This window comes from Caretta caretta, chromosome 2, assembly GCF_965140235.1.
Source record: "Caretta caretta isolate rCarCar2 chromosome 2, rCarCar1.hap1, whole genome shotgun sequence".
NCBI lineage: Eukaryota > Metazoa > Chordata > Testudines > Cheloniidae > Caretta > Caretta caretta.
Window position 1 is genome coordinate 53859010 of NC_134207.1, and position 24073 is coordinate 53883082.

A 24073-nucleotide genomic window follows, 5' to 3' on the forward strand; every position below is an offset into this window, starting at 1 on the left:
TGTTTCTACTAACTGGATCAGAAATGGGGGGAGGAGAGGGTTGGTTCATGGCTATTACTGAGATTTTAACCTTTTGTCCTGATTTGGGATGGGAAAAATATTTGAAGTCTCAAAAATTCTCATGGGATGGGAAAACCGTTTCCCACCACCCAGCTCTAATTCAATGGACATAATAAACTTTAATCCTATCACCATTTCATTTTCCAACCCCAGTTCACAAATCCAGTCAACCATTGAGCTATCCCTTCCCCCAATCTGCTACAGAAACTGATTTAAGTAGTAGGTTCCATACCACAGTTAGTAGTTCTGCAGTTTCATATTTGAGTTCTTCAGAACTCTTGGTTGAATACCATCTGGTCCTAGTGACTTACTGCTGTGTAATTTATTAATGTGTGCCAAAACCTCCTCTACTGACATCTCAATCTGGAACAGTTCCTCCTCCTAAAAAACAATGGGTTGGGTATGGAGGGGTCTCCCCTAAATCCTCAGCTGTGAAGACCAATGCAAAGAATTTATCTGGCTTCTCTGCAGTGGCCCTGTCTTCCCAGAGTGTTCCTTTAGCACCTCAGTTGTCCAGTAGTCTCACTGACTGGTAGGCTTCCTGCTTCTGATATATTTAAAAGTAATCGCTGTTAGTTTTTTGTTTTTAGCTAGTTGCTCTTCCAAATTCTTTCCTGGCCTTCCTTATTATATTTTTACATTTGACTTGCCAGCATTTATGCTTCCTATTATCCTCAGTAGGATCTGACTTCCAATTTTTAAAGGATGCCATTTTGCCTCTAAACACGTTTTTTTACTCTGCTGTTTAGAATTACAACATAAAATGGAGCTACAGAATTTTCTTATTACAGAATTGTTTAAAAGCAACAGTGCATTTTAGAAATCACCTTTAAAACAGTTGTGGTTAATTGCCTTATCTGAATAGCAATTCTTTTTAACAAGTCTCATGCAGCAGTGAAGGAATGCCACCTAGAGGGCAAGGGTAAAGCTGCATCCTTATGCGTTTTACTTTTAACTGCTAGTAGATTCTTCTAATTTTAGCTATCTGTGCACAAATATCTTATCTGCGCTCCCTTCCCCCTACCACACAACATACCTACTGTAATTCTAGTAGTGAGAGACATATTGTCTGGACTACAAATAATACATTGCATTTCTGTATCTTTCATCTGAGGACCTCAAAGCACTTTAATATTGTGAATCAATTAAGCCTCACAACATCTTTGTAACAGGTATAGGACCACTTTATCTAACACAGAAATGGTTGTTTAATAATATACAGAAGCACTATTCCACAGTTTATCATAGGACATGAAGAACACTGTATTTAGTTGAAAATTCAGGCACGATTTAGTTAGAGTGAATACAATTATTCAAGTTGGAATATGGCCAGGACATTGGGGTTCCTCTGCTTATTTTCCTGAAAACTGTGTGGACCCTTTTAATGCCTAAAAGTGATCGAGACCTTCGTTTTATGTTTCACTTGAAATATACTACTTCCAACAGCACACTGTCCCACAACTCCATGCTCAATAAATTGGTTCAGTATTGACTCGGAGGAAAAAATGACACTTCCTGCAGCATGTTACTTGGAGGTCTGTCATCCTAGTACTAACTATGCCTGAACTTGTTTATCTTGTATGGTATAATGAAAGCACAGAGCAGTACAGTAAAATTAAAGGTAAGGTATCTAACATTCTTTTACTGTTTAAACTACTAATCCATAACAAAGTAAATAAGAGAATAAACTCTTATGCTTTGGCTTTATGAAGGTAATTTTTGAAGGTCTTAAAGCTCCATTTGTATTTTTAAAAGGAATTTATTCTTCTATATTTCTCGATGCAATTTAGTTGTATTTTAAATAATAAATGTTTTCATATGAAAAAATGTTTCATCTTGATAGAAACTTTATTTTAATTTACCCTTTCAGAATGTTGATCATTAGACTTCCTCTCATTATACTCTGTTCTGATTTATGTGGATATTACATAGAAAGAGCTACATTTTTCTCATTTTACAGATACGAAACAGTTAGAGAGATTAAGGCCAAAATTTTCAAAGGTGTCCATTAACTTTGGGTGTCCAACTTGAGATGCCTAGGGCCTGATTTTTCAGAGAACGGAACACTTTTATAGCCCTTTATATTTTCAAAGCACAGCTGCTATTGACTTCATCTGCTGCTATGGGTACTTTAGCACTTCTGCAAATCCATCTGTAGGGTCTCAAGTTGGGCACCCAGAAAATGAGAGACACAGTATCAGTGGCCAGCTGTTAAAAATTTGTTTTCAGTGACTTGCCCAGCATCACACAGGAACTATTTAGCAGAGGCACAGATAGAATCAAGTTCTCAGCAGGGGCATTCAACTGCCTCAACCATGAGGCCATCCTTTCTCTTCCTGCCATTCCCTACCCCACTCCCTACACACCTTCCTTTGCAACAAATGAAACAGGGGTCCTACAGTGAAGTCTCCTTCATTGTATAACCCTGGTTTACGCCCAAATCAGGTCTATACCATGTACTGAATGAGGCAGGGGACTGTGGGGAAAAAAAACAGTATGTCATTATGTAATTAAAGAGTCCACATAAGTGGGCCAAATAAAGGCAACCTTAATTCTAGCATTCCCTAACTTCTGAGTGCTTGATTTTATAAACCTTAATAATGTTCTTTTAATGTAGTATTTTTCCAATGTAATTTAAGTTTAAAAAAAATTCTGTAAAAACAAAGTTCATCTAGGAACATCTTATTGACATCCATAAGGGTCATCAGTAGGTTTGTGACTTCTAGATTCAGAGAACAGACTTCCACCTCTTAAACTAACAGAATAATTGGTAGCAGTAGTAGGCTGTTATCCTCTATGCAGACCAGCCAGTACAGATGTGCTTTTAGAACTTACAACTATTTAGAAGCATGAACTTTAAACTGGAATTATCCACACCACAGTTGGAAAGATTATGGATGGAGCAGAAAAACAGGGAGCCAACAGGAAAGCCAAAGGCTAAATGACATTTCTGAAAATTATATTTAAAAGTTTTAAAAACTGAAGGAATTGTAAATTGGAAGGAATACCACTGCATATTTGTGCAAGTTTTAAATTGCTCTGCTTTAAAAACGTTGTCTTTAGATAAAAATTCATTTCACTACTTGAAAATAATGTCTAGTCAGTTATGCAATTCTCTAAATAAAGTTTGCTCCAAGCCATATGTAAGATGCTGCTTAAAGCACTCATCTGAAGTGGCCATACAGGTGTTCTTTAATTTCTGGGGGCTGGTCTACACTACAGCTGAAAGGTTTCAGAATAGCAGCCACGTTAGTCTGTATTCGCAAAAAGAAAAGGAGTACTTGTGGCACCTTAGAGACTAACCAATTTATTTGAGCATAAGCTTTTGTGAGCTACAGCTCACTTCAGTAGCTCACGAAAGCTTATGCTCAAATAAATTGGTTAGTCTCTAAGGTGCCACAAGTACTCCTTTTCTTTTTACTATAGCTGTAAGTCAACCTATGTTACGGTAATGTAACTGAAGTTTACGTAACTTAGGTCAACGCGGTGTATCGACGGGAGACACTCTCTCGCCAACTCACTTTACTCTTCATGGGGAGCTGGAGTACAGGAGTCGATGGGAGAATGCTCTGCCATTGCTTTAGATGGTCTTCACCAGACCCACTAAATCGACACCGCTGAATCAGTCGCAACAGTGCAGATCTAGCCATAAGTATAGACAAGCCCTAAGTATCAGAAGAGGAAATGGAAGATGTTTTCCTTTATTTTCTTCCTTTCCCTATTACATTTCCTAAAGCAGAGACAGATTGAAGGAAACATGCTCAGTGAGCAAATGAACTGGGAAATTAGTTCAACTGGGAATTCTAAAGAGGGAAGAGTCAGACCTACCCCCTCGTCACCAATAGACAGGGTGACCAGATAGCAAGTGTGAAAAATCAGGACGGGGGTAGGGGGTAATAGGAGCCCATATAAAAAAAAAGCCCCAAATATCAGGACTGTCCCTATAAAATTGGGACATCTGGTCACCTCACCAAGAGAGACTGACTGGGGAGCTCTGCCCACAGCAGGGGACCTCTTGACAGACAGCTTGGGCTTAGTGCTGAGTCAGGAGCCATCATAGCCACTCTATCACTGCCTGGACCTGTTCCCTCATCACCAAGAGAGCCTATAATTGGAAAGCTCTGCCCATAGCAGAGGACCATTGCAAACAGAGGGACTCAGAGCCAGGCTGAGATCATACCGTCTGTGGGTGTTTCTATTTTGTAATCTTGTCCATCTGCCACTCACCATACCACTTTTCTGCATCATAGCATCTATCCTCCTCCTCCCTCGCCACACTGGCTCCATCTCCCCTCTCTGGTTACCCACCCTCCTTTACAGTTCCCACCACCTCTGGCTACTCTTATTCCCCTCTCCATCCCAAATTCCTTCCTGCCTTCCACCACTACAAATTCAGGTCCTACATCTGCATCCTCCTCCTCACCTCTGGTGACATTTGCCCCAACCCTGGCCATCACTCCATCTCCCACACTCATTCCTGGCACTATGTGTGACCCCCTCATTCCACCATTCCTAACCTCACACTTAGGTCCCTTGATCCCCATTCACTGGTCCCCTTTTCTTGCTCTCTCAGGAATGCCCACTCCACCTCTAAAATAATCACAGCTATCCACCACCTCTTTATATCTTGTTCCTTTCAACTCCTGGCTCTCACAGGGGCCTGGATCCCTTTGACTGGTACTGCCTCTGCAGCTGCCCTCTCCTCTTTACACACTCCCTGATGTGGATCAGACTGGGGGGGGGGGAGAGGGAGTACTGGGTTTCTCCTCTCCCATTTCTGCACTTCCAACACTCTCCTCCTCCCCTTTCCCACTCGTTTTCCTCTTCTGAACATCACTTCTCTGGCTCCTCTTCTCTCCTTCCTCTATGCTGCCATCATCTATCACCCACCAAACTCCTTCTCATCAGCTGGGAATGGGCGACAGAGAATGGATCACTTGATGATTACCTGTTCTGTTCATTCCCTCTGGGGCACCTGGCATTGGCCGTTGTCGGAAGACAGGAAACTGGGCTAGATGGACCTTTGGTCTGACCCAGTATGGCCATTCTTATGTTCAGCCTTTCTCCCTAATTTCAACTCCTGGCTCTCTCTCCTCCTCACAATCTCCCACATTCATCCTCAGTGACTTCAACTTCCATTTTAATGGCCCACCTGACCCCTTAGCTGTACATTTCCTCACCCTCCCAAGCCCATGGCTGTTCCCTCAACCTTTTCATTCCACCTGCAGCCATAGATCAACTCTTCCAGTCCCCAAGAAGGCCATTCACTTGGCTTGGTTTTTACCAACCATGGTGCACTCTCTCTCTCTCTGAGCTCTCTGTTGCTGAGTTCCCCCTCTCCAAACTGATCACCTGGTCTCTTTCAGCAGTGTTCCTCCCACACCAACCCTTACTCTCAGGTCCTGTCAGTCAGCCTTTCCATGACTTCCAGTCCTTCAGCACGGATGGCTCGTTGTCTGCTCTCAGTCCCCTCCTCTCTGCTTTCTCTCCCCACCTCTTCCATGGCTGTTGATTCTTTCCATGCTTTACTCTTCTCTACCCTTAACTATTTTGCCCCTCTCTCCCATCACAACCCCATTCGGCTGTTTCCCCTCACAATACAAACATGCTGTAGAATTTTTCCTTCTTAAAAAAAAAAAAGAACAGAAACTTTAACCACATTTGCTTTTCTAACCACCACCTCATGTCCCTTTCACCTCTAAGCTCACTGAGTGCACTGTTTTCAATCCTTGTCTGGAGTTCCTCTCCTCCATGCTAGACCCTCTCCAATCTGGCATTCACCCCTTCCACTCCATTGAAACTGCTCTAGTCACAGTTTCTAATGACCTTTTCCTAGCTGAAGTTCAGAACCAGTACTCCATCCCCATTCTCCTTGACCTGTCAGTTGCTTTTGACACATTTGGCTTCTGTAACTCTGGTTCTTGTTCTATCTCTCTAATTACTCCTTCAGTCCTCCGGAGGATCGTCATCATCCACTGTCAAACTTTCTGTGGGGGTTCCACACACTTCTGTCCTTGGTCCCCATCTCTTCTCCCTCTACATCTTATCTCTGGGTAATCTCATCTGCAAACATAAATTCAACTACCATCTATGCTGAAAACTCAAAGATCTACTTCTCTACTTCAGACTTGTCTCCTTCTGTCTAAACTAAAATCTCAGCCTCTCTCTCTTTGACATCTCCTCATGGATGTCTAGCCATCAGTTCAAACTCAACTTGGCTAAAACAGAGCTCCCAATATTCCCACCCCTATCCTAAGTCCTCCTCGCTACCTACTTTCACGATCACTGTGGACAACACCACTTCCTGCATGTTACTCAGACCCATAACCTGGGTGTCACCTTTGACTTGGACCTCTCACTCTAGGTCATCACATATACACTATGTCAAAGTCTTCTTGATTCTTTCTGCATAACATCTTTCAGAGACTGCCTTTCTTATCCATCCACACAGCTAAAACTCTCAATCAGGCTCGCATCATTTCATTTCTTGATCACTACAACAAACACCTTTTTCTCAGACCCTGACAAATCCAACTTTGCGTTGTTCACATCCATTCAGATTGCTACTGCAAAGATGATTCTCCTCACCCATTGCTTCGACAATGCCAACCCTCTATATAAATCTCCTCAATGACATCCTCTCTCCACCACATCAGACATAAGCTACTTATTTTTACTTCCTGGTCCCTACACGGCCTATCACCACCCTACTTATTTTCATAAAATCATAGAAATGTTCTGTTGGAAGGGACCTTAAGACATCATCAAGTCCATCTTCCTGCACTGTGGGAGGACCAAGTAAACCTAGACCATCCCTGACAGGTGTTTGTCCAACCTGTTTTTAAAAGCCTCCAATAATGGCGATTCCATAACCTCCCCTGGAAGCCTGTTGCAGGGTTTAATTACCCTTATAGTTAGAAAGTTTTTCCTAACATTTAACTTAAATCTCCCTTGCTGCAGATTAAGCCAACTACTTCTTGTCCTACCTTCAGTGGCTATGGAGAACAATTGATTGATTGATTTATAACAGCCCTTAACACATTTAAAAACTGTTATCAGGTCGCGCCCTTCAGTCTTCTTTTCTCAAGACTAAACATGTCCAGGTCTCGTCTTATCTCTTAGACTGTAAGCTCTTTGGGATGGAATCCATCTTTTTGTTCTGTGTTTCTACAGTGCAAAGCACGATGTGGTCCTGGTCCATGACTGGGGCTCTTAAGCACTATGATAATACAAATAATAATAATATAAAAGCAACAATTTCTAACTTTACAGGTCGGCATCATTTCTTCCTTTTCTTTTTCTCCTTCTATTTCCTTATTTCTTTCTCCTCTTCTCTCTTCTCTTCAATATTTCTGTTTTTAACTTTCTAATTCTCATTTATTTTCTTACCCTTTCCTGTATGCCTACTTATCTCTTTGTCTTTACCTCCCATCTCTTTCTTGCACACATCCCTTCATGCTTCCCCCATCATGTTCCTCACAGTACATGCTTATCCTTCCCTTTAAGGCATACACAAAAAAACACCTACCCTGTTTCTTGAACTGCATGAGGCTGTGACAGGAGCACTCTGGGGAACAGTGAGCCCATGAAGCTAGCTGCTGGAGGAGGGAAGAACTAGGAAAGGCTGCCGCAGAATGGGGGAGGAGAAGCTGGATTGAGGTAGGTCAGGAGGATGGAGCTATGGAAATGGCTGGGAACTGAGCTGATCCACAGGGGGCTAAGCCTTCTCAACATCATATCCTTTTGTTTACATAGTCAAGGAGGCATTTGTCAAGCTTGATGGCCCTTAAACTTACCACTTCCTAAACTGTAATCATAGCGTGCTATGTAAACATACCACACCAAATTCATCTTTGGTTCATACACAGAAAAGTCAACAGAGTTAAATCAGGGATGAAATTGGCCCATTTCATCTCTACCATTAATAGAAAGAATAGTAATTAGTTTAAATTATATCGATAGCACAGTGAACAACTAACATTTTCAAAATTATCATCAGGGACAAATCAAACATTAACTACAAAATTAATGTGGACTTACCCTGCTTGTGGGCTTGTCATGCCCACTGAATTTTTATGAGCTGGAGATAAGGTCTGAATTTTGCTTCCAGAAGGCCCACCTGTAGATAACACTTTACTCGTAGGTGTACCTTACGATATAAAGAAGCTAATATTAGATTTTGCTCCTAGATGCAAAAATAGTATTCTTGTATGATATCATGTACTGCCCACTTTGGAATCATTACACTACTACTTAAAAATAATTTCTGAATATATAACGGCATTAGCAAAAGTACTAATCATTACCTAGAAAATTCACAGAAGCACACTGAGACAATAAGGTCTATTGTATTCTAAAATATGGGGCATTGGTTGGTGTGTTCTGCATTTTAAAGAAAATTCTATAATGCATAGGGCCTGCATAACTGTAATAATGAATTTCACAGATATAAATAATAGGTGCCTATTTGTGACTAGAATAGGGCCCAATGTTTACAGACTTTGCTTTACTATAAATATTTTTTAATTCTTTAGAAGTATATGCAGTGTACAAATTTATTAGAGAATTTACCAACTAAAAGAAAAATCTGACTTCAAATCTGATCAGTTCGCAAAGGTCCCAGTTAAACAAAGTACTTAACCACATGTGTAATTTAGCATGAAAGCAGTCCCAGTGACCTCACTAGAACTATGATTAAAGATACACATGTGCTAAAGCGTCTTGATGAACTGAGACTGAAATCCCTATTTTAGGACATTTAGTAAATCTTTACTTTAACTGATTTTTAGTTGCGTAAATAACTTTACAAATGAACATCATAATATGTGCTCATCACAAAGGCCTGAGATTACAAAAAACTAGTAAAAGCAACTGGAAGAAGTATGCAAGTAAAAGCCAGTCGCCATTTAATTCACCATTCGCCATTTAATTCATGTGCTACTATTTGAGTTCTATGAGTTCCCCATAAGAAGCTTTTATGTCCTGTCTTTCTCTGTGTGCACCACTCATAGAACTCTACAGCTACTAAAATTATACAATCTTGATTTCATAGTTTGAAATTAGTTATTTAGAAAGTAGTTGCATAATTCAAAATACCAGTTCATACCTACAACAGTTTTGCTAACATTAGTTGGCTGTGGTAAGCGTGATGAGGATGGTGTTGATCCTGCAGAAGGTGCCTTTTTAACTGTAGCAGGCTTGTACTGTAACAATGGACATAAAACTCAACTACAACATAATTAATTATTTAGCTGTTTAATCAAGTAATTAAATGTAACATGAAAGATTGTTAGCCTGTCTTCCCACCCCAGTTCCTGAAATTATCATCAGTCAGCACTGCTTCTGGAACAGTGGATGAAGAAATTGTTTCTACTGGATTGAAAGACATTTCCTATCCATTTAATGTAAAATACTGTAGAAAAGATTAAAAACAATTCTAACTGGTAGAAACTTTTAAATTGTATCCCATTGTATCTCTCCCCACCCCCCAGTATCTCCCACTGCTCATCTCTTTTAATAACCCCTAATATTATCATGCCACAACTAAAATTTTCCTCTCTTAGGAGAGTGCTCAGGAAAGTAGCCTCTTTTCTTTGTTCCAAACTCCATTCACACAGCTGGATGGTGGACCAGTTTCTGCACAGACTTGGAGCCTAGTCACCTTCAGGACATAATGCAAGATTAACTAATTTTATTTAGCTTTTTATTAACTGTTTTAGTTTGTGTTTGTTTTGTATTTCACCCTCTGAACTTAAAGCACCTAGCCCCTATGGTGAAGGTACTATAGAAAGAACAAGACATAATACATACACTCCGATCTCCCATTTGCTTCCTGTACTGTAAACCTAACATCATTCTTGACCATTAGCATTTTCCTTCTCCTCCTATATCTCTCATGTCCAGAAATCTGCCTATCATCATCTAGACAACCATGTATATGTAAGTTACTTTTCTAACTGTGCGTCTGTGGGCACTGAATGTAATCTTATTGTAGGTCTTCCATCTCCTCCCAATAACTAAGTGCAACTCCCATCTCAGTAGTCTGCTCAAGTAGCTATTCAGACAATGGATATACAAAATACTGCTATCCAACTTCTCATATGTCCCATGAAGCAGAACCATAACTGTCATAGTCTAGTACCTTCATTTGCTCCCCAGTTGTTTCAGAATCCAGTTAAAATTGCATTTCTTGTTTTTATGATGTTCTATGAACTTGTTTCAACCTAGTTTACAAACCTTGCCGCTCTGTACTCATCATCCTAATGCTTCCACGAACCTTCAGTAATTTGTTTATGCAGAAGTCTGGAGAGCTATTTCTCTGCCATTTCCCATAATCTCCACCTATATTTATGATACAGCTTTCTTTTCTCTGACTCCTATCATCTGGGAAAGTCTTCCTGCATCTCCACACCTGATTAACTCTCATCCAAAAACCCAAACTTTTCCCTTGTCTATGCCTCTGGATTTCTCACTCCCACAGCTATGTTATTCTGGACCTGTATTATTTAACTCTATAAAGCATTTTGTGATACACCTAAAATGATTAACTGACTTGGCTTAACAATCACAAAGTCATAAAATAAATCACCAGTCAAAGAAAGTATTATAATTCACCTGTGTTCGAGCAGGCAGCTTCCCTTTTGCATCAGCAGACAATTTTCCTTTATTACTAATACGTGCTGCCTGTTCCTTGCAGAAATTGATGTGCCTGTCAGCTGCATTTTCATTAAATCTTCTCTGGCAATATGGGCATTGAATGTAATCTTAAAACAGAACAAAAAGCACCTTAATTTGAAAAAGGGGACATGAACAATGACCGTTTTTTCAGGCAGTTGTGCACACACCTTATAGTAATTTCTTCTAGATTATATTTCTCTAGTTTGCTTACCAGAATGTCTACAGCAGTGTTTCCCAAACTTGGGACACCGCTTGTTCAGGGAAAGCCCCTGGCGGGCTGGGCCGGTTTGTTTACCTGCTGCATCAGCAGGTTTGGCCTATCGCAGCTCCCACTGGCCACGGTTCGCAGCTGCAGGCCAATGGGCGCTGAGGGAAATGGTGGCTGGTACGTCCCTCGGCCCGTGCCGCTTCCCGCAGCCCCCACTGGCCTGCGTTGGCAAACCGCGGCCAGTGGGAGCCGCGATCGGCCAAACCTGCAGACACAGCAGGTAAACAAACCGGCCTGGCCCGCCAGGGTCTTTCCCTGAACAAGCAGTGTCCCAAGTTTGGGAAACACCGTCCTATAGGATTGTGTCAAAAGCCTAATTAAAATTCAAGATATATCATTTCTACAGCTGCCTTGCAGCCACTACGTCCCTTTGCATTTGAAGGCCCTTAGTTATGGTTGGGGTTTGAAGTACATTTTCAAAAACTTTACTACTTAAGTCCCAAAAGATAACAATTGCAATTTCAAGTTTTCACTGATAGTTTTCAGGCAAGTGAATAATCCACCGTGCATATTGAAGGCAATACGAAAGAATGAGGTCACATACGGATAAGGGGAAACTGAATCAAGGGGAAAATGTAGCTCACGTTAGAGGCATTCTTAAACAGGCTAATTTGTGGGGGCGTTGTAATTCAGGATGAACTTAATCACCATTGTGACAGTCTCTCTTACTTTACAAAAACAACTTTTGTTAGCTTTGCAAAAGCTAGGAAGAGCTACGCTAAAATTTATAACAATGAAAGACAATCCTGGCTTCTATGTTCAAATATGTTTCCTTAGAGATGGTAAATTTCAAGGAGCAAATATACTTGGGTCTTTAGAGGTAAAGCTGCAAAACATTCAGCATGTCTGAAACTACCCTTTAAGATATGGATGCCAGACTCAACAGGCTACAGTAATCAATGTTCACATAGCTTCAATGTTTTGACCTTACACAGAGGAATGGTGATAAAAAGAGATTAGTCCAGTATAGCAACATACAACTTAACAGGCTGGTAGGCCTCTTCACATAAGTGCTGAGTGAGGAAGGAAAGGAGAGTGTCCTGCATTGGTGGTTACCTTTAAAATTACACAAATAGCATCAAATCAACAATAAATGATGGCAGTGCCCAAGCTGTGTACCATAAGATTCACTATACTGGATTAAACTAGTTCTTCATTTAGCCCAGTGTCCTGTCTCCAATATTGGCCAGTACAGATGGTGCCAGAAATTCTGAATGAGTAATTATAGAAGAAACTGCTCACGGGGAAGAATTTTTCCCAATCTCCTCAGAGGGAGCATGATCTGAAACCCAACAGAAGTCTTTCCATTTACTTCAATGGGCTTTAAATCAGAACCTTAGAGGTTAGCTTAAGTCCTTAAGCATCAGGGTTTGTATCCCTTCCAAACTGTAATTGGTTGGTTTGTTTTTTGAAGTTTTTAACGAACAAGCCACCTGGCTAGGAGAAATACAGTTCTCATTGTCCTGTAGCATTGCAGTGGTTGAATGTGGGTTTTCGACATGTGACTTAATCAAAACAAGTGGACATAAACATATGCAGCAAAGCACACCCCAGATTTGTTGCAGATACAAATAAATAGCTCCAATAAAGATGCTTTTTCAGCCCCATCAGGCTATTGTTCACTGGCTTGCTGGAAGGACCACAACAAAACACTAGTACAGGACTATACCAGTGATATTCTGCATGACCTCAATTTCAAACAAGATGTACATTATCCATAATGATAATTAAAATTTTCTTGACTTTAAATTTGGCACAGTAGTCCAGAAGAGTATAACATATCAGTTCAAATCTTGGGACATACACATATATTATCAGATAAATTTTATGTGAAGTCTTCACTTGACTATAGGCAGCTATCATAGAAAAAAAAAAAAAGGTATAACAGCATGAGATCTATGTATGACCCTCAGCATGATTCTTATATTTTGTAGGGGGGCCTGCTTCTTAAAGGAAGATTTTCTTTTCCAAAGAAAGGAAACAAAAACCTGACTAATCTCATAAAAGTTATCTATTTCCTTCAGCTCCTTAGCCAACTGCCGGATTGTTCAATAACACTTTGACATGACATACATGTGTTAAAAGTGAAAAGAAAAGTCAGAGAAAATGGGATAACAAAAATAATAGGATGTAAACAATTCTTAGCCAGTCAGAATAAGTAACCACAACTCATCAGCTGCTTAGCTGTTATCAGATGACCATTCTCTGGACGCATTCATTAACATTTTATTCCAATACATTCCTTATCAATTCAACACATACAACATATCAAAATTATTTACAAACACCTTCAGCACTTCACCATTTCACATACCTGGATCATATGAAGGTGGAGGAGGGGGAGGAAGTTTTCCACCCTCTTTGAGAGTTTGATCTAGTCCTTTGGCTGCTCGTATAGTTGCTATAAACTCCTCATGCTTTCGTCTCCAGTTGGACTGTTTTTTGGGGGGTTCTGGCTAAGAAGCCAACAGAAAAAAAACAACATTATGGGTTTTGGGTTCTTTCATTTTATAATAAATACATTTCTGATTTTATTATGCAATATTTAATACCATTATATTTAAAATCCCAACTGACCCTAAATCTAAGGAAGACAAATAGCTCTCAGGGTTTGCAAAGAAGAGTATGGCTGACACCTTAGACAAAAAAGAGAGAGACTTGGATATTCAGTCTCAGCACTAGGATGGCAAAAGATTTTGTTTCAGAAATATAAAGAGCAAATAATTTTATCAGCAACATGATTGCTATTTCCTGAAAACTTGATCTCTGATACTCTTTTTTTCTCTCTGATCCCTAGTCCAGAACCAATGCTTAGTGTGACATAGTGGTATATGTCTGCAGCAACCTACGAACTCCATTTTATACTGTAACTTCTATTACAAAGGTGGCCAAACTGTGGCTCGCGAGCCACATGTGGCTCTTTTACCATTAAAGTGTGGCTTGCAAGCCCTCTCCGCTCCCCCATTCTCCACCTACCAGCTGGGGTAGGGTGGGAACTCAGGATCTCTGCCTTGCACAAGTGTGGTAGGGCAGGAGCTTCTGTCCAGAGGGGAGGAGGGGTTCACGGCTTCAGGCCTGCAGGCTGCACATTGTGAAACCCCAAGCCCTAGCTCCAGGCAGGTGTGCTCCAGCTTTCGAACTTCTGAAGATTGTTGTATGCGGCTCAGAGGGCCAGTAAGTTTGGCCACCCCTGTTCTATTATGTGTTAAACACATGTATAACTTTCCCCAAGGCAAGTCTATTATGATGTACCCTGCCCAGGAAAGGTGCTTCTCATCTTGTTCAAGGACTGCCACGGAGAAGCCATCACAGAGCAATCTAGGGCCAGCAACTTTGATTGTATCTCAACTGCTGGTCCAACTCCATGAAACAATGGATTTTCTGCACAGGAGCATCAGCATGGCTAGTAGATTTGCAGCTGCTTAGCAGAGAACATGGCAAAAGTAGAGAGACTGTATTTAAGAGGGGACATCCACTAAGAAGTCAGGAGGGATGTGGCCTAACCTCAAACATTGACAGGACTTGTAGAAGGGGGGGGATCAGAGCAGGGATGCACCTCAGGACTTTTTATTTTGTAAAGATTTGTAATTTTCTAGTGCTTTTTAAGAGAAAAGTGACCTGGCTAAGCCAGTGTTCCTTGCATTCCTGTAATCTTATCCCTGAAAGGTTTATGCCCACACTTAGGTGGAGCTCTGAGGCACTGGTTCCAGAGTCTGGGGCAGCTGCATTACAGAGTCCCCAAATCTTAAGGTAGGGTTCAGACAAGGGGTCTGAACTTCAGAGTGTGTCTTACAGACCCAGACCTAAAACAGTGACCAGAATCTGCCCAGACCCAGTTAGCTTAGAGACATGTGGGACCCAGTTGTTGGGTCCAATCATAGCCATCCAGAGGGAAACTGGGACAGGCTGCTGCACTTTGAATAGTATACTAATCTTGAAAACATTTGTACTGGTCCATTAGATTTCAGAATTATGTCATTCTGATTACAACCTTTTTCTTCCTACATTTCAATTCCAATATGATTTTAGAAGCCAATGTCTAATTAAATGCCACAGGTTACTACTTTATATCTAATTTAAATTTTTTGAAAGATAGTGGACCTTAAAATTATTACTGGTCTCTTGATCTAACTGCATGTTTTAGCTATGTTTACCAGATACCCATTACCAGCAGGGGCATTCCTCGCACATAAGTAATGAATTAACCACATAATACACGCCCATGTATGGTATTTTGTCAAAAATGATAATATTCAGAGGTTATCTACCTACCCGTGGCTTTACAGGTTTTACTGTGGAAATATCAGTTCCTTCTGCTCTCTGTCTGCTGGAATCAAATGTCTTCCTTCTCTTACTAACAGTTTTTTGGCAAATGGGTGTATGCTTTTTCTGTAAGAAGAAGAAGAGGAAAGAAATCTATTGCATGCAATATTTATATTTGGATACAGAACAACATGAAATTCTTCCTTATCAGTTATTTCAATCACCAAACAAAAAATAACTAGGGCTGTCAAGTGATTAAAAAAAATACATCGTGATAAATCGTGTGATTAAAAAAATTAATCGCGCTGTTAAACAATAATACAATACCATTTAAATATTTTTGATGCTTTCTACATTTCCAACATATTTATTTCAATTACAACACAGAATACGAAGTGTAAAGTGCTCACTTATTTTGTATTACAAATATTTACACTGTAAAAAACAAAAGAAATAGTATTTTTCAATTCACCTAATACAAGTACTGTAGTGCAATCTCTTTATCATGAAAGTAGAACTTACAAATGCAGAATGTAAAAAAAACCCCAAAAAAACCTGCATTCAAAAATAAAACAATGTAAAACTTTAGAGCCTACAAGTCCACTCAGTCCTACTACAGCCAATTGCTCAGAGAAACAAGTTTGCAGGAGATAATGCTGCCCACTTCTTGTTTACAATGGCACCCGAAAGTGAAAACAGGCTTTCGGATGGTACTGTTGTAGCCAGCGTCGCACGACATTTGCGTGCTAAAGATTCATATGTCCCTTCATGCTTCAACCACCATTCTGCTCAATAATGATTCAAAGCAGAGCGGACCAATGCATGCTCATTTTCATCATCTGAGTCAGATACTATTAACAGAAGTTTGGTTTTCATTTTTGTTGGTTTGGGTTCTGTAGTTTCTGCAGCAGAGTGTTGCCCTTTTAAGGCTTCTGAAAGCATGCTCCACACCTCGTCCTTCTCAGATTTTGGACAGCACTTCAGATTCTTAAACCTTGGGTCCAGTGCTGTAGCTATCTTTAGAAATCTCACATTTGATACCTTTTTTGCCTTTTGTCAAATTAGCTGTGAAAGTGTTCTTAAAATGACCATGTGCTGGGTCATCATCCAAAACTCCTATAACATTTTCAGAAGTGAGTATTAATTATAAGTGCCTTTAAAGAGGCCTGATTTTCACACAGTACTGGGCACTGCAACTCTGAAAATCAGGTTCCTTTAAGGTGTTTCAAGTTGGGCACCCTAAAAAAAAAAAACAGGAACTCAGTATCACTAGTAACTTTTGAAAATTTAAACTGAGATGCTTTTCGGCACTGACCATGTCAGAGGTTTCAACACAGGGTTCTCAGATTGATATACCCATTCCAAAAGCAAATAGAAACAATGATCACTTTACTCACCAGTGCTGCTGGAAAGAATGTCCTTCCACAAATCTTGCATGGTAACAGACCTCCAGCTGGCAGTATAATATCATTTTCTAACAAAAATTAAAATAAAACATGTATATTTATTATAAGCAAACTGAATTTTCCAAGCTTTTGCCAACTTTAGTTATGTAAAAATCTTATCTTCCACCAAGTATTTCCTGACCTCGCTGACCTTAAATACTAAGCAACATTTTCATTATACAAAAACATCTCCATCTGAAATGTCGAGAACACTAATTGCAAGACAAATATTTTGAATTTATTTTTCTTTCTGGCAATCCAATAGCTGAAACTCAAGAAAGAAAGCTACAAACATATCAAGAGATTTTAATTCAGAACACTAATTCGCTTCACTGTTCTTTAATAAAGAGGAGATTTGGTGTCTGGATTTAGAGTATCACTTTATCCATTGTATCAGTAGGGGAAACTATGAAAGCCAATGGGAAATTGGCCAAAAACTTCAATGGGAGCACAAGCAGAATCCAACAATCATGTTTCAAGTAATTTAGAAAGTTCTGAATAAGAGAATAAAATAGTGTAAAGTCAATACCACTATTTTAAAAGTGATTTCTGGTAAGAACATTACATACAGATGGCAGCTGAAAAAGGCAAAATTTATTCATACTATTCTACCAGTTTGGGGCACATGATGTTTTAGGGACAGTTGCTCATTATATCAAGACTATTTTGTAGATAAAATATATCCATCTGATGACCAACACAGTGGACATAAGTGTTAATGGGGTAGGATCTGAGGCTAAAATACAAAAAGAACAAGTTAAAAATTATTTAGACAAGTTAGATATCTTCAGGTTGGCAGAACCTGATGAAATACACCCTAGAATACTTAAAGAACTGGCTGAAGATATCTCTGAGCCATTCGTGATTATGAACCTACTATACTGTGGGTGCACAACTGGTTGGAAAACCATACTCTGAAAGTAGTTATTAATGGTTCGAAATCAAGCTAGAAGGGCATATCGAGTGCAGTCGCAGAGGGATCTGTCCTGGGTCCGGTTCTATTCAATATCTTCATAAATGATTTGGATAATGGCATGAAGAGTACCCTTATAAAGTTTGCGGATGATACCAAGCTGGGAGGGGTTGCAAGCGCATTGGAGAACAAAATTAGAATTCAAAATGATATGCACAAACTGGAGAAATGATCTTAAATAAATAGGGTGAAATTCAATATGGACAAATGCAAAGTACTACATTTAGGAAGGAATACTCAATTACACAAATACAAAATGGGAAATGACTGCCTAAGGAGGAGTACTGCAGAAAAAGATCTGGGGGTTATAGTGAATCACAAACTAAATATGAGTCAACAATATAATACTGTTGCAAAAAAAAAAAAAGCAAATGTCATTTTGGGATGTGTTATCAGGAGTGTTGTAAGGAAGACACAAAGTAATTCTTTTATTCTACTCAGCACTGACAAGGCCTTAGTGGATACTGGGCACCATTTTGGGAAAGATGTGGACAAATTGGGGACAGTCCAGAGGAAAGCAACAAAAATGATTAAAGTCTAGCAAGCATGACCTAGGAGGAAAGATTGAAAAAACTGGATTTGTTTAGTCTGGAGACGAGAAGACTAAAAGGGGACATGGAGAAGGGGGAGCAAGATAACAGCCTTCAAATATTTAAAAGGTTGTCATAAAGAATAGGGTGATAAATTGTTCTCCTTAATAACTGAGGATAGGAAAAGAAGTAATGGGCTTAAATTGCAGCAAGGGAGATTTAGGTTAGACATAGGGAAAAACTTCCTAATTGTAAGTGTTGTTAAGCACTGGAACAAATTACTTAGGAAGGTTGTGGAATTTACATCATCGGAGGTTTTTAAGAACAGGTTAGACAAACACCTGTCAAGGAAGGTCTAGATAACACTTAGCTCTGCCTCAGTGCAAGGGGCTGGACTAGATGACCTACTGAGGCCCCTTTCAGTGCTACATGTCTACGATTCTATATTTCACATTTTTAGCTCATTAATTTTTGCCACTTTTTGGAAAGAAACAATATTTCTGAGCACCTTGCACGAGCAGGTCCTTTATCACAGCATAATGTGACCCACATTTCCTATTGTAAAACTAATGTTGACAGCAATCTTGAGATATATTTAATGACATAAGTCATGATCAAACTTCTTTTTCCATCATTTAAAAAATATATAATTGCATTTCAGCCAAATCACTCAAATGCCACACGGTAGCATGGTATTCCCACCAGATAACACTTAAACGGCAACAACGGTAACTAAGATGCTTGATTTTGATTAAAAAAATACTGTTGCAAATCAGATGAACATTGTCTTCACATCTATCAGTCAAACTATTTTAGTCAATTTTCTAAGGGCCTGATCCTGCAAACTTAAGGATCTGATCCTTAAACATGCATAACTTACTTATATGCAGTCTAGATGGTTTGATTAGCCTTTGTCATTTTTCACATTGAGCTAGGCAGCTAAGCCATTTTATATAGATTATTCTCCATTCCCCAGAATCTCACAGTCAATAATATGGAAAATACAAGCCTCATTTCCCTTTGATCTTTTTTTAATTTAGTGAATTAATCTAATTGACAGCACAAAACATTGAAGTCTTCTCTTTAGCCACAGTTCAGATATCCTCATATCATAGAATCTCAGGGTTGTAAGGGACCTCAGAAGACCATCTAATCCAACCCCCTGCTCAAAGCAGGACCAATCCCCAATTTTTGCCCCAGATCCCTAAATGGCCCCCTCAGGGATTGAACTCACAACCCTGGGTTTCACAGGCCAATGCTCAAACCACTGAACTATCCCACCCCTGCCAAGGTGCTTAAACCCTGACCAAGGAAATTGTGAGAAAGTAGTTGGCTCCACATTCCAATGTACTCCTTAATCTCTTTCTGAAATTGCCAACAAGAGTGCCAAATGTGAGGGTGGTTTTCCCCCGGGGAAAAGGAATGAAACCGGCATTTTTTCCTACATAAGTCAGCAGGAGCAAGTAAGAATCAGTAAATCTGAAGTCATCCTGTGTTTTCCCTTGAAAAACCCCTGAGCCACTCATTCTCTCCCACACCCCATATTTCCCAATAGCAGAACAAATACTTTTCAGAAACCAACTATTCACCGTAAATTGGTGCTCAAATTCACCATCAAAAATAACAGACTAGGTTGGACACACTCAGTGAATCTAGAAGTATTGTTACAAGCCCATGGCAAAATGATAACATAGTTCTACATAATGAACACCAATTATCATTCATTGGAGTTGCAGAATCAGTAGTAGCGAATTTCCTTCCAGCATTCTTAAAATTTCACTGCTGCTGTTGGTAGACACCCAACTAATAAAAATACTTCCCAAGAGAAAGTTCTTCTGCCAAAAATCACCCAGAAAACAAAAATGCAGTTTTTTAAACTAGCAGGGAAAGTTCCAGATATTCTAACTCAGTGGGCCCCAAAATGTTCAGGGTCGTGTCCCCATTCCTCCCCCCCGGGGGGGGGGGGGTGGTATGGGAGCTGAGGCTGGGTCCGCAGCTGCAGGCGGCTCTGGGGTTAGGAGGGGGGCTGAGAACGGAGCCGTGTTCAGGGGCTGGGGCCAGAAGTGGAGCTGAGGCGGGCTGCAGTCAGGGGTCGAGGCTGGGAGCAGGACCAGGAGCCGGGGCTGTGGCTGGGGGCGGGTCCAGAGCAGAGCTGGGGGCAAAGTGCTCCGGGGAGGGATAGCTCAGTGGTTTGAGCATTGGCCTGCTAAACCCAGGGTTGTGAGTTCAATCCCTGAGGGGGCTATTTAGGGATCTGGGGCAAAAAGTGGGGATTGGTCCTGCTTTGAGCAAGGGGTTGGACTAGATGACCTCCTGAGGTTCCTTCCAACCCTGATATTCTATGATTCTATGAAAGTGGGGCTGGGTGATGCTCCCTCCCCAGCCCCCCTGGGGGCTGGCCCAGGCCCCACCACATCCCCCCAAACATTCCTCCATGCTCCCTTAGGGGGGCACACTGCACAGTTTGGGGATCACTGTTCTAACTGAAGTAAATAGATCAGCCTCTTTACAACTAACTGTGTTGCATATGTCCTCCCACTCATCTCAGTGTCTTACAGCCCACTTCTCTGTGCCTGTCTTTTTTTAAAAAGACTTATCTCAAACGAGCTACTACCTCTACTCTCCACCCAGAGAAAGGTTAGACACACCATCAACTTGTAATCTAGTCACTTAAAAACACACACACACATATACATGTCTGGAGTCTCCTTCCAATTTTTGTGGTACTATAACCACGTTCCTATTTTTAAAAATTTTTTCATCTCTCTGTTGCTATGTGAAAGACACACACAAACAATAGGGAAAACTGGCTGACAATAGCTGCTATCAAATCCACACAATAAACAAACTTGATAAAAGATATTTTTAATCCCTTTCACCAATAGTGATGTAAGGTATTAAATTTAACACTAGCAGTACATAAAACAATTTGACATAGAAGTATTGTAGGCACGGTTGGTAGCATCACCTATTATTAAGGATGCCCAACATTTTCCAGTATAAGACTTTGTTTCAGCTGTAACTCTGACAAACTAAACTTTAGGGCTGAAGTTTTCCATGCCAGGTGTTTGCCTAAGGGCTGATTTTTTAAAGTTTCAGCCAAAACAGTTCTGCTGTTTCTGAGAACAAGGTTAGAGGAAACTACAATGCTTTGCAATTGAAAAAAAATCTGGTGTCCTTGACTTTCAGAAATTCTAGTGCCCCCATGATTTGAAGCAGAGACTTGCAATTTGGCATTGGGCAGCCTGTGTATCAGGAATGTCTTTTGTCGACACTAAAAATCCACCCAAAGTTTGCAAGTAATAAGCCTTTGAAAAAAGTTCATATGCACATATTCAGTAGAGACTTGCATTTTAGTCTTGAAAAGTCTCTACACTTTTTCCATCATTGAGCATGCTCCATTTCCTCACAGTTCCTGTGTACTGACAGAATTGCACACATGCCACCTCAAGAGGACGATGGAACATGCTCCACCCGACTTTGTCCCGGTAGACCAGGCAATTCCTTCCCCAGTCTGGCTCTTGTCCCCTCTGCATGCAAATCAGACGGCTTCTTCCTCAATGCATCCTGGGTGCTAGTCCCTTCAGCTATGTCTACACACCAATGTAAGCCTAGGGTTAGTGGGACTCAAGTCAGCTGACTGGTGTCAGAGAAATCTGGACCTGAGCATCTGCACTGCATTTGAAGCCTAGGGTAAGAATTTTCTGACCTATGCTCAAACCTAGGGCTCTGGCATTCATACTGCAGTGCGCAGACCCAAGTCAAAGTAACTGCATCCCAGAGTGCCTAGCACCACCCCCATGTTGACACTCTAGCCCTAGGAACATGGTGCACTGTGGGAAAACTCTACTGCCCATCCTGTTTCCTACCAACGACGGTGCTATTGATGGGACTCAGGTGCCCATAAGGAGCACCTGAGTTCCTGGCTCAACCCTGCCCGGGGAGGGATGACCTCCAATATCCCAGCAGCCAGGAGCTGCCTCCCACCTGGCGACTTTGCTCCTTGTTCTTGGCATGTGCCATGCAGCAGCGAGGAGAAGCAGGAGCTGCTGCCGCAGAAGGAGCAGGAAGGGGGAGCGGGCTCGACCAGACACTAATGGCACTTCCAGCCAGCTGCACTAGCTGCCTGCAGCTCTGCTACTTTGCTGCCAGGAACTGTGGACACACCTGGAGAACTCCTGGGACCTGAGTCAAGCCATGGCTAAGGGGAAACAGGAAACCCTGGGTCCCAGTTTAACATGGATCTCAGACCCTGCAGGGTCCTGGGACATTGGGTTTGAGCCCTAGGTTAGTACAGTTGTATTGTGGACACAAGGGGGTTTTGGCTTGAGCCTGGGCTCACACTTAGTCTTAAACTGTGATGTAGACATACCCTTTGAGAGCACAAGAGATACAGGCTCCCTCCCCTCAGTTCCAATGCCTGGTTCAACCCAGGCATGGAACAACAATTAAAGGGAAAAGAACACATTGGGGCAAATTGCTAGTAAGTGTCAGGAACTCAGCTGCTTAGTTGCCTAGAAACCCAATGAGCTCATTGGGACCAATTAGTTACTGTGCTCCATGATTGGTCAGAAGAACCAACAGATCACCATTTAAGCACTGTAACAACAGCAGCACAGTGGCTGCTCAATGCATTCCACAGCTGCAGCTATGCCAGGCCTGCTTCCTGTCTAGCCTGTTGACCTGAATTTTATGGGTTAGTTGTTATGGCTCACCACTTATCGCATCCGACCGGAAGATTTATAGGTTCTTGTCCAATTCAGACTACAGGGTCTGAGAACTCAGAGAGTTCTATATCGGGAGAGGACTCTCGGGGTGCTTGGCAAAAATCCTTACACTGGGGACAATACCAAATTGATAAAACTTTATTGAGACTAACAAAACAATAATAAATGCTATGAAACTTATGACTGCAAAACAGTAAAAAGAATTCCAAAACTCCTGGTGGTAATATTCCTATTATAAGTACCTTAACCTAACATACTCACACCCTTCCTTGAGGACCCAGTAATAGGAGGTGAAGGACCAGCCTTACTCCTGGCATGCCTGATTACACGATGGTTCTGGCTTCCCCAATAGTTAGCAATGTTGAGTAGTTATACTATACTACAAGCTGAGCTGATAGCATGATAGAAGATAGAATGATAGGTAGATAAAAAAGATAGAAAAGAAAGAGCTTCCTAAGATATCCTTACATATTATAGGATTCTGATGCTATGTAATTCAGGCCCAACCTACCAAATCTTATTTCCGAAATGTATGGGTACCCTTATCCTATAGGTTAGTGGATTATGACACTTACTTTCTACATTTTAATAAGGATTGTTTTACTCCAAAAACTGCCAACCTAGGATTTCTTGGCAACTTCCAGGTTTGTGGTATACCCTACAGTTACCAACCGGTTGCAGACCCCGGATAAATCTGTTCAGTGTTGTGTGTAGTTCCTCCTTTTGGTTCCCCAAAGTTCAGGGATCATTTCTATCTGTGCCAAAGGTTGTCCGCTTTTATGCTGACTTATTCTTAACTGATTATACTTTTAGCTATTTAGCGGATCTTACTGGATACATGCCAGTAGGCTTCTTGCATTTCAGCAAAACTTATTCTCTGTATAATTATTAAGAAACATATCATATGCCTCAACACATCCTAATTTCATAGGAATTAATACTGATAAAATATTAGAATCATATATGAAATGGATTAATTCAGAAAGAGAAACATATTATTTGATACGGCTGCCTGGCTTAGTAGGATATAATAGCTAGTAAAGTACCTCTATGGGCCATAAGCCCTTGCTCCACCGCTTGCCTCCTCCACTACAGCTCTAGTCCATGCCTACCTCTGAACTCCTAATTCT

The 24073-nt window shown here is 40.8% G+C and overlaps 1 protein-coding gene across 3 annotated transcripts in view; it reads right to left on the minus strand.

Moving 5' to 3' along the window:
* Positions 1 to 24073, minus strand: part of ZC2HC1A (zinc finger C2HC-type containing 1A) — a 60055-nt gene that overhangs the window by 15166 nt on the left and 20816 nt on the right. For all 3 annotated transcript variants that reach the window (XM_048841016.2, XM_048841017.2, XM_048841015.2), the window contains exons 2-7: positions 16666 to 16742; positions 15278 to 15394; positions 13320 to 13461; positions 10675 to 10823; positions 9167 to 9263; positions 8101 to 8209 (exon numbers count right to left, since the gene is read on the minus strand). In XM_048841016.2, coding sequence (XP_048696973.2) covers positions 8101 to 8209; positions 9167 to 9263; positions 10675 to 10823; positions 13320 to 13461; positions 15278 to 15394; positions 16666 to 16742 — 691 coding nt within the window. The remainder of the gene's footprint in view (positions 1 to 8100; positions 8210 to 9166; positions 9264 to 10674; positions 10824 to 13319; positions 13462 to 15277; positions 15395 to 16665; positions 16743 to 24073) is intronic.